At 37.1% G+C, this 12,194-nt stretch overlaps 1 protein-coding gene across 1 annotated transcript in view; it reads right to left on the bottom strand.

Moving 5' to 3' along the window:
• The window catches only part of TINAG (tubulointerstitial nephritis antigen), a 100,880-nt gene extending 98,441 nt beyond the window's left edge, over positions 1–2,439 (bottom strand). The window contains exon 1 of the mRNA XM_054493165.1: positions 1,975–2,439. Within this exon, the coding sequence (XP_054349140.1) occupies positions 1,975–2,329 (355 nt within the window). The 5' untranslated portion in view covers positions 2,330–2,439. The remainder of the gene's footprint in view (positions 1–1,974) is intronic.
• Between the last annotated feature and the right edge of the window lie 9,755 nt (positions 2,440–12,194).

Below are 12,194 nucleotides of genomic sequence, written 5' to 3'. Positions count from 1 at the left end.
GAGAGAGAGAAAAAAAGAGAAAGAAAGAGGGAGAGACAGAGAGAGAGAACAGAAAGAGGGAGAGAGAGAGAGAGAGAAAAGAAAGAGGGAGAGAGAGAGAAAAAAAGAAAAAGAAAGAAAGAGGGAGAGAAAGTAAGAGAGAAAGAGAGAAAAAGAAAGAAAGACAGAAAAGAAAAAGAAAGAGAGGGAGGGAGGGAGGAAGGAAGGGGAGAGAGACAGAGAGAGAGAAAGAAAAGAAAGAAAGAAGAAAGAAAAGAAAGGAAGAGAGAGGGAGGGAGGGAGGAAGGAAGGGGAGAGAGAAAGAGAGAAACAAAAGAAAGAAAGAAGAAAAGAAAGAAAGAGAAAGAGGGAGGGAGGGAGGAAGGAAGGGGAGAGAGAAAGAGAGAAAAGAAAGAAAGAAAGAAGAAAGAAAGAACGCACAAATGAATGAACGAGAAAGAAAGAAAGAAAGAGAAAGAAAGAAAACAGAGAGAGGAAGGAAGAAAGGAAGGAAAGTCTAGGAGCAGTGGTTCATTCCTGTAATTCTAGCACTTTGGGAGGTCGAGGTGGGAGGATAGCTTGAGGCCAGGAGTTTTAAGACGAGCCTAGGCAACATAGCAAGACCTCATATTTACACAAAATAAAATAAAAGAAATTAGCTGGGTGTGGAGGCACACACCTGTAGTCCTAGCTACTCAGGAGGCTGAGGGAGGAGGATTGTTTGAGCTCAGGAGTTAGAGGCTGCAGTGAGCCATGATCCTGCCACTGTACTCCAGTCTGGGTGACAGAGCAAGACTCTTATACACACACACACACACACACACACACGGAAAAAAAGGAAGGAAAAAAGAAAGGGAGAGAAGGATGGAGGTGTGAAGGGAGGGAAGAAGGGAAAGCTGTTTATTGGTAAAATGTAAAGACTGAGGATAAATAACAATTATATGGAAAATTTAAAATAATATATATGTAAACACATAAAGAGACATTTCCTCAATTTTACAAACAAGATGACATTATTGAGAATGACGGCTATGGCATCTGGATTTTTTTTTTTTTTGGACACAGAGTCTTGCTCTGACTCTTTAAATGACATCTGGATTTTGAAATAAGGATTCCAAGCCCCTAGTTTACCCTAAAATATCTTCTAACTGGGATTTCTAGTCACCATCACCCATTTATGGTAGTGTGACAGAGAAGTCTGATTAACCTTGAAGTTCTGCTGAGGAGATTTAATACAATGAGAGACAGAAAAAGCCTCATCTATGCTCAAAATCCATAGTCATTCTCCTCCAATTAGATAAATACAATAAATACCATCATCCTCTTTATATTGTATTTATCCACTTAACCTTAGACTTTTTCAACCACTCTATATGAAGCCTTCCTTTCTTTTTAATAATTGTAAAAGTCCCAGACTGGAAAAACAAATGAAGCAAAACAAAAATATACGTGAAGAATATATTTGGTATTACTTAGGCAGAGCGGGTGACTGACTTTATCTTTTTTTGTCCTGGTTTTAATAGCATTACTAATACCACAGTTTCTAATACTAGTGCATCCATTAGCCCTTTGAAATAACAACTAAAATCTATGGATAGTAAATCTTGTGACTTTCTTGAGACTCTCTACGAGGTTACACACAAAAAGGCTTAAGAAACCTGCTGTCAATACAAAGAAGAGAGAGAGAGAAGAGTAGAAAGAGTTTTAAGTAATCCTTGTATAAGTTGAGTGAGTGTTCAAAACTCACTGATCAGGATTCCGATCAGCACGCAGGACTGTCAGATCAGAACTTTCCTGAAGGTGCTTGTATTACACAGGAACCCCACATCCAAACCAAAGCACTTTAACAATCCAAATAAATGTATTTTCTCAATTGCAATAATCATTTTCATTTCACTGAAAGAAGGAAAAAAAGAAAGAAGAAAAAGAGAGAACGTTTGTCAGATCTTGTTGTTACGAATGAGGATAATGTTGAAACACATTCCCAAAGCCTACCTTCTGGATACCAAGGCTGTGTGTGAGGAGGCCATTCTTTCTCTTCACGGCAAAAGGACTTGTAGTCAGGACAGCAATCAGAATTTTCTCTGTCACAGAATTTATCACAGTAGCACAACGCATTCGCCGCATAGAACTCAGTGACACAGCCATCATCTCTGTCTTCACAACAGCCAAAATTTCTACAGTATTGCCCTTGGAAAATGGCTCTTTTGAATCGAGTACCTTGCAAAACGGTGTGATTCCTAGTGAAATAAGCCTCTAGGTCCACATCTCTTTGAGATAAATACTGCTTCTCCATCCAGATTTCTGTAGTAAGACAAGAGAAGATTAAGATCTTATATCCGGTCCACATTCTCTGGAAGTCAGGTATAGCTTCCACTTTCCGCTATATCCAATACCCTTAGCCTTGTGGGCTTCTCCTTGGAACCTGAATTCTAGTCATCAAGACACTTCAGCCTGAACCCTGAAACTGATCCTTTACTTGAATGAGTATACTTCTTATAGTTAAACATTAATCAAGAATTTCAATGTTTGACCAAGATAATGTATGTTAGAAATAAACTATTGTTATTCCTCCAAAGTTAAAAAACTTATATTTCATATAATGTAGAAATTTTGCAACATAAAATCTTATGCATAGAGATACATTGAATATTGCATGCCTCTCAAAAAATCTAGGTTCTTAAATCAAAAGCCCCCTTAGAATATACATGGCCCAGATTATGGCTGTAATAACCACTGGCAAGGTGCAGGAAATTCAAAAGTCAGAAATGCAATTATTCATTTCACCTGCTTGCATTACAATGAAAATCCAGGCTCTCATGAGGTTGCCTGCTAGGATCTGTCATATCAATAACAGTTGCTCTAAATCATGCCCAGTCACACACTGGTTTGATTTCCCATCTGTACTCCATTTACCTACCAGAAGCATTTTGATTTCAAAGCTTAATGGAACCTAATTCAGCAAGAAATTCCCTGAGGGTGACCTTAGTTCTCCCACCTGAGGCCCTGCTCAGCATAAATACTGGGAACCTTCAGTATCTTGAAGGCAGCTTACAGTCAAGAAAAGTCAGTACTCAGTGTGAATGAACTATGGGAGGAGGGTGTTGTGAAGGAAACTGGAAGGACAAGGTGTCACTAGTGTTTTTACAGAGCTGTGTTTTTACACTGGTTTTTGGCTACACTGAATTTACTCATTAACTACAACAACTTCCTTTGGATTGGGGATAAGTAACCAGCAGAGGATGATTCAGCAAGAGTTGCTGGGCAGACTAGTGGAAAGCACCTGTCTTGGCAATCAGAAAACCCGGACTCTGGTCCCTGAGCTACTATTTAATTGGTTCTATAACCTTGGGTTCACCATTTACCTCTCTGGTCCTCAGTTATTTGTCTATGAAATGGGGTATTCCTTTCCCAGACTATTTCATAACTCCAACCCTACAAACTTGTTCCTTGACCTTGCTCTATATTTTATTCAACCCACACTTTTGTCTTCATTGTGTCATTTTCTTCTGGCACCTTCCTCTCAGGCTTTAAACCAATGTGAGTCTCTCTGTTTTTTTTAAAAAAAAAAGTCTACATAATCTTGATGTCACTATCCATAATGCCCCTGTCTCTTCAATCCAACACCAGCTGCCTCCACTTCCTTGCCGTCTACTGAGTCACTAAATTACCGCAAAGTACTGCCTCTATTCCCACCTGCTTTCACCAATGACCTCCTACCAGCCACTCCCCCATAGATCTGTGTTTATCCTTGCCATACAGGTGTCTTATGCAGCATTCAAAGAGAGTAGGTGTTAAGTGTGCTCACCAAAAAAAGAAAGAAAAAAAAAAGGATGAAAGAGAGAAGGTGGGAGGGAAAAGAGAGAAAGAAAGAAGAAAATGGAAACTATGTGAGGTGATGGACATGCCCATGAGCTTGACTGGGGTGATTATTTTACAATGTATATGCATATCAAAACATCAAGTTGTACACTTTAAATATACACAATTTTTATTTGTCAATTATACCTCAGCAAAACTGCAGGGAAAAGAGAGGAAGGGAGTATAAAAGTTAGACTAATGGAATTCAAATCCTAGTTCTGCCACTGACTAGCAGCATGTCTTTGGGTATGTGGCTTACTCTATGCTGCAATTTGCTCATCTGCACATTTGGATATTAATATTTATTACTATATCAGATGGGTGGGAAATTTAAATGCGATAATAACACAAAGTACTTAGCACATCACACATGCTAAATAAATGTTAATTTTCATTAATAAGCATACCCACTACCTAGAAACGCTTCCTCCCTTGCTTTCTATGCTTTCATTCTTTCTTGATTCTCTTCCCATTCTTCACAATGCTCCCAATTTACCTGCCCACTCTTGGATTCACTTCCTTCCTTTCTCAATGATCATTTGAAATTGACTTTCACTGACATTCTCAACATTCCCACCTCTAGTCCTCATATCTCCTATTCCCTCAAACTTCCAGCATGAATCAATTTAAAAGCTATGGGCCACAAGATCATATCCAAGGTGGACCTCCAACTTTATCCCTCTGAACTTAATTTATACCATTTTACACCTTGCACACATTGGTCCCATCCTTACACTGGGTTTCTTGCCCATTCCTCAAACATACCATGGACACTTCTGTCTTAGCGCCTTTGCACTTGCTGTTTCCTCTGCCTGAATCATGCTTTCCCAGATAACCGAATAGCTGTATCTCTTTCGATCTCTCAGAGAGGTCTTTCCCACACACCCTATCCAAAATGACAAACCCTCTTCCGTCTCAGCATCCTCTATCGCTTTCTCTGTACTGATCACAGTATACTACAATTTTATTCATTGGCTTTATTTTCTGCATTTCCCCTCCAAAATGTAAGGTCTACAAGATCAGATAATTTTGTCTATTCTGTCTTGGTTTTATCTCAAGCTCCTAAGACAGTGCCTAACACATAGTAGATGCTCAATAAATATTTATTCAATAAACAAATCCTGCAATTTGCATTTTTCCCCTCTACCTTCTCTACTGAGGGCTGCTGGAGATGATCTACTAGACCATAAAATTGGTGACACCATAAATTTTGAGTTATTTATCTTAGCAGAGCTCTTAAATGCTGCTCATATTTCTTTAATTTGTCTCTTCTTTCCCTTAGTGACTACTACAAATCTCTTTGCCTTCCTAACTCACTCTCTTATTTTCTAGAGATGGCCCTCTCCCACAGGTTAATAAGAAAACAAAAATAGCAAATGTTAATCCCACACCTTCCTGTCATAAAAACCATAAACATATCTACACTTGCAGCCATCTTCCTTTCTTCCTTCCAGATTCTGAAGATAAGGTACCAGGGTTTCCAGATAATTCTTCCATCTATGATTTTCAGTCTGATACCATTTATCTCTTCCTTCCCTTACCTCTTAGGTCCCATACATCATCCATCTCCCTCTCAGCCAGTTCCTTCAGTCCATTAGTAGGACAGTAGCAGACACTCTTGTCACCCCACTCATATTCGCACCATTCTTACCACTTTAGTACAAGCTAGTTAGAACTACAGCTATGTGAAGTATTTATTGCCCAAAGCCCACTCCTCCTTCTCCCTCCCCTACTCCCAGAATAACAAGCCAGATATGTTGAGGAATTAAAAGCCTCCCCCAACCCAGAATCAAACTTTATTTTATTTTTAATTGAAAATTAAAAATTGTGTAATTTATGGCATACAATTTGATGCTTTGTAGTATGCATGTGTACATTGTGGAAAGGCTAAATCAAGCTAATTAAAATATACAGTAAGGCACATACTTATCTTTTTTTTGGTGAGAACACTTAAAATTTACTCTTCTAACAATTTTCAAGTATACAGTTGTCTGTCATTATCCATGGAGGATTGCTTCCAGGACCCCCTACAGATACCCAAATCAGCAGGTATTCAAGTCTCTTATGTTAAATAGCAAAGTATCTGCATATAACCTGCTGTATATCCTCTCGTATAATTTACATCATCTCTAAATTACTTACAATACCTATTACAATGTAAATGTTACATAAATAATTGTTACACTGTATTTTTTAATTTGTATAAATTTTTTACTGTTGTATTGCTATCTTTTGTAGCTCTTAAAAATATTTTCAATTTGAGATTGGTTGAATCCATCAATGCAAAACCCACAGCTACAGAGGGCCAACTATATATTATTATTATCTATAGTGACCATAATTTACAATAGATCTCTGAAGCTTACTCCTCCTAACTGAAATTTTGCATCCCTTGATCAACATTTCCCCAATTCCCTTATCCCCCAGCCTCTGGTAACCTCCATTCTACTCTCTGCTTCTACCAGTTCAACTTTTATAGATTCCACATATAAATGAGATCATTTGGTGTTTGTCTTTATATGTCTGGCTTATTTTATTTTTTATCATGTTCTTTAGGTTCATTCATGTTGTCACCAATGACATTTCCTTATTTTTAAGGCTAAATTTTATGTATATACCACATTTTCTTTATCCATTCATTCACCAACAAACACTTAAGTCGATTCCACATTTTGGCTATATTACTGCAATGAATATGGGAATGCAAATATCTCTTCAATATATTGATTTCATATCCTTTGTAAACATAGCAAGTAGTAGAACTGCTAGATCATGTTAGTTCTATTTTTAACTTTTTGAGGAACTTCCATGCTGTTTTCCATAATGGCTGAACTACTTTATATTTCTACTAATAATGTGTAGGCATCCTCTTTTCTCCACATTCTTGCCAAAACTTGTTATCTTTTGTTTCTTTGATAATAACCATTCTAATACACGTGAGGTGATATCTCATTGTGATGTTAATTTGCATTATCCTGATGATTGGTGATATTGAACATTTTTTCATGTATCTGTTAGCCATTTGAGTGTCTTCTTTTGAGAAATGTTGATTCAGGTCTTTGCCTATTTCTTAATAGGACTGTTTTCTTGCTATCAAATTGTTTTGAGTTCCTGATATATTTTGGATTTGAACCCCTTATCAGATGTGTGGTTTGTAAATATGTTTGCCCAATCCATTGGTCGTCTTGTCACACTGCTGATTGTTTTCTTTGCTGTTGCAGAAGCTTTTTAGTTTATACAATCCCACTTGCCTGTTTTTGCTTTTGTTGCCTGTGCTTTTGGGGTCATATCAAAAAAATCATTGCCTTGACTGATGTCACAGAGCTTTCATAAGCAACCTTTGAATAATGCCTAAAGGAGTTGGCATATAAATATGCCCATCCCCCATCATTGGTTGAGCAATCTCTGCTATCCACATCTACATAGTCCATGTTTTGAGATAAGAATAGGAGCTCTATAGTGAGAAGGACTGACAATTGTACCCTCGCCCATTTTTTTACATGATTAAATACTGCAGTTTACCAGTGTCTGGTAAGTATATCTACTGATTATAGTATCTTGCGTTAACTCATTCACCCACTCTAAATTGACAAAAGCTCTTAAAAATTTCTGCAAAGAAACTTCACATTGAAAGTGACAAATCTGAAACAAATTCTACAAATAATGTATTCCTTTAAACCAGTGGGTTTCAACAAGGGGTTGAGTTTACACCTTAAGAGAAGTTTAGCATGTCTGGAGACAGTTTTATTGTTCAGACTGGAGAGATTCCACTGGAAGCAAGTGGGTAGAGAATAGAAATGCTGCTAAACATTCTAGAATACACAGGACAGAACCCATAACAAAGAATCATATGGCCCAAAATGGCAGCATATCATTGTTGATAAATGCCAATTTAGATATATCAAAAAAAATTTAAATTAACAAGACATCAGATAAAAGCTAAAATTATCATACTTATTTGCTATTTCAACTTATATAAAGGTTCATAATATGGGCCTCCAATAAGTGGTTGCTTTGAGATATTAACTAATGATGGCAATACATATATACTGGGGCTACTCCCTCAAAAATTTTGGGTGCAGTACATACATGACTGAAAATATTAGAGTCCATCATGCCACAACCTCCTCCAATTTGATCATTCTCCTTGGGTGAGGTACATCTTAGGGGAGAAGAAAAGTGCTGCAGCCCCTCTTATGATTGCTTTTACTACCTCCATTGCAGAAGAAACAATGGAAGAGATCAGCAGCCTCCTGATTTTACCTTGGGAAAAATGAAGCTTACCAAATAACCTTCCTGACATAAGATCTTAGCTAGATGCTGCAAAAATGGATTGAAAAGTGGAAATTGTAGTCATGTTTATAATTGGCAGTTTTCAGGTATATTTAAATATGTAAAATGTAAACCTTAAAGAGGAAATACCATGTTCTGCCAAACCACTTTCTCTGATCTATGTTTTTTGGGGGACATAATACAGTCCCTTTTTCAATGTAGAGCAAAGTGGTGTGTGTGTGTGTAAGAGAGAGACAGACCAAGAGACAGAGAGAACAGGAAGATAGGCTTGCTAAAAACAATTTATTGGATTGGCTTAATCACCATCACTAGAAATTTATTACTTTAAATTATGCGGTGTGCAAAAATTTTATTTGGTAGCAAGTGTTCTTTGGTAAGATAGCTTAAGTAATATTAACTCACTTATGAAGGTCAAGGCTTTTAATTATTTGAAGCTACCTTCTTATTTCTATTCAACTGAGTTAATTCAAATTTTAGAATAAATAATTTTAATAAGACATAAAAACAGTCTCTGATTATAGGATGCGTTTATCTTTGAATTAAGCTGCTGTGGGAGACTGGAAGATTATACACATTACAGTTACAATATACATCTGTATACAGACATATAAATGCCTATATTATACACAATACACATTACGTATTAGTGCGTGTATATAATCTCATGTGATTTTTGCAACAGTCTGTGATGGCAAACAGTGTGAATACTATTCCTATTTTAGGTTTTACAGATGAAGGGCTGGCTCAAGTGACTAAGCAGTGTGAAACAACCAATAATGGAGTGTTTGACAGCAAGTTCAGTGAGCATTTCCCTGCCCCCTCCTGCATTTGTTTCTGTCTACAAATTTACCCTGGCCTCTCGTCTGAAGTCTGGTCTTAGCACATGACATGAATAAATTTTCCAGAACCTTTTCAAATCCAGGTATTAATCAGGTAGAGGGAGTATGGGAAGGGGAGTGGAGGGCAAAGCTAAGATCTAGGAAAAGATTGTGGAGTTTTTCACTGATTGGTTGTGTGTTATACACTCAAGTGAAACTCCACTCTTCTCTGGAAGTTTACTAGCTAATGCACATTTGGTCTCTAATTATACATTGCTGAGAAAATTGAAAATAAAATGAAGAACTTAACAGACTCATGAAATGGAAAAGAAGATCTTGCAATAGCTCCCAATTGACAACAGTTCAGGATGCTGGGCCTAGGTCCAGGCTTTTTGCAATTTTGCTAAAGGCCTTCTAACCTCTCATTGTAACTAAACAGGTACTTTGGGTTCTACTTTCGTCTTGTTTTTCACTTTTTTTTGCAATAGCAATTTCAACCTCTTTTTCCACTTTTTATTTCCCAACACAGAATGGCACAGTATGGTGATTTGTGTAGTGTGCATTTGCAAATTAAGACAGCCTGGAGAGGACATTTGGATTAGACCATCAAGCACCAAAGAAAACTTCTAATGGGCCAAGATGATGCATCCATTTAAGGCTGGAAGGAAGAGAAATAGAGGCCTTGACAAAAACCTCATTTCACCGCCCACCTAATCAATCTCCACTCTGGTTCAAGGGCCTCCCACAGAGATTATGTGGCCAATTCTTTGCCTCCATGTAGACTGAGGAGGAGCCATTCAAACTTGCTAATGACAAAACCCCAAAGAAACTGAAAAGTAAAAAATGAAGGAAAATGCAGGAAGGCAAAGAGACTAGCAATAGACTACAATGTAGAAAAAGCTAACAGAAAGAAGTTGTGAGAAAAAAAATCTGTGCATACAAGTAAGAATATTTATTTTCACATCAAAAGTCTAACTTTAATATGCTTAAACAAGAAACATTATGGGAAATACAAAAACATTACTTCTAGAGCTAATAAAAATTTTTAATTAGTGCTTTATTTCACAAGAGGCACTTGAAAATAAGAAATAGGCCTGCTATCTCATTCTCTTAACATGCTTCCAGTAGTATAATGTTTTCAGGAAAGAAGTTTATTTTACCTACTCATTCTTTTATTCAAAAAGCATGTGTTGAACTCCACATGTATTTCAGGCCCTATGCTATACTCTGGGAATATACTGATTAATGAAACTTGATTCTAATTCTTAAAGACCAAGCCAGTATGGCCAGAGATGCCAACTTATAAAAAAAAAAATCATTGCATTGAGCCTTGGTAAGTGTTATTACTGGCATATGTAGAGGGCAAACAAGGGCACAAAGAAAAGAGTAGTCAATGCTCCCTGGTAGCACTAGGGAAGACAACACTTAAGAAATGACATTTCAGTTCAATCCTAAAGAGTAAGTAGGATATTTGCCATGTAAAGTAGACAGAATTTCTAGACAAGAAACAGAATATAACATATAGCATATTTGAAAAGCTGAGAGGGGCCAGATCATTTTGGGTCTTGAATGACAAGGATATAGTATAAAGTATAGACTTCACTCTAAAAATGGAAAAAAATGTGGGTCATTTGTTTTTGCTCTCCCAACAGTTCCTTTTTCTTTAAGTAACAGCACGTGGCTTTCTTTGGGGATCTGTTCGTCTCTCACTTTGCCAAAGTCCTGGTGAGACCATCAGTAATGAGTCTTTACCTTTATCACTTCCCAAAAGTGTCTGCACATGACATAAGCTAAGCCAGTCACTCTTTCCTGACAATTTGAATCTTCAGTGGAGTGACTACTGTATAAAGCAGAAGGAGCTGAGTCATTCAGACACCAACACTTCCAAAACTGATCATGAGTTATAGACCAAGATCCCTGATCATTCAACTTTTCCTTAATTTCTATGAACACTACTGTTCTTCTGGCAAGTTCCTTTTTTTCTTTTGGTTTAAATTAACCAGAGTTTGCGTCTGCTTTTTGCAACCAAAGAATCCTTGAACTAGAAAGTTATTTCAAATTCCTAACAAGACAGGGATATGGTCAGAATGGCATTTGTAAATAGATCATTATGTTACCAGAATAAAAAACACATGGGATGATAGTGAGATCGGAGGCTGGGAGATGAGTCAGGAAACTGTGCAATAGTCTAGGCAAAAGATGATGATAACTTGTCCTTGAGAAGTGGTTCCGGAATAGAAAGTTAAATAAGAAAAGTATTAAGTGGGTCATACTTCCATAATGTCAAATTGGCTATGGGGATAAAGCAATAAGGGTTGCCTAGTGTGAGTTTCATTTTCCTTTCTTGAATGACTACATAGTAACATTAGCTTAGGAGAAGCAGTTTAAGGCACAGATGAGCTCAGTTTGAAACCTATTAAGTTTGATATTTTAGTGGGTTACTCAGATGGATATGTCTAATGAAAAACTGACTTCCTTCTATAGTGTAGATTTGGAAGCCATCAACACACAGCTGATGGTAAAAGTCATGGAAATAAATGACATTACCCATCATCAGCCAGGACTGAAGCATGACTCTGTCAGTAAGATAGTTGAATAGTCTAAATGCCCTTGTAAGTCTTCAGCAAAGAGTTTTATTTTAATTTTAGAACTTTATGGGCTCTATTGGAAATTTGGTTTTTAAAAATAATTTTTCTCATAAACTATTTGAAAATATCTCTCTGTAGGTTGCCTGTTCACTCTGATGGTAGTTTCCTTTGCTGTGCAGAAGCTCTTTAGTTTAATTAGATCCCATTTGACAATTTTGGCTTTTGTCGCCATTGTTTTTGGTGTTTTAGACATGAAGTCCTTGCCCATGCCTATGTCCTGAATGGTAATGCCTAGGTTTTCTTCTAGGGTTTTTATGGTTTTAGGTCTAACATGTAAGTCTTTAATCCATTTGAATTAATTTTTGTATAAGGTGTAAGGAAGGGATCCAGTTTCAGCTTTCTACATATGGCTAACCAGTTTTCCCAGCACCATTTATTAAATAGGGAATCCTTTTCCCATTGCTTGTTTTTCTCAGGTTTGTCAAAGATCAGATAGTTGTAGATATGCGGCATTATTTCTGAGGGCTCTGTTCTGTTCCATTGGTCTATATATCTGTTTTTGTACCAGTACCATGCTGTTTTGGTTACTGTAGCCTTGTAGTATAGTTTGAAGTCAGGAGTGTGATGCCTCCAGCTTTGTTCTTTTAGCTTAGGA

This window comes from Pongo pygmaeus, chromosome 5 (assembly GCF_028885625.2).
Source record: "Pongo pygmaeus isolate AG05252 chromosome 5, NHGRI_mPonPyg2-v2.0_pri, whole genome shotgun sequence".
Taxonomy (NCBI): domain Eukaryota; kingdom Metazoa; phylum Chordata; class Mammalia; order Primates; family Hominidae; genus Pongo; species Pongo pygmaeus.
This window is presented reverse-complemented; position numbering and strand designations above follow the sequence as displayed.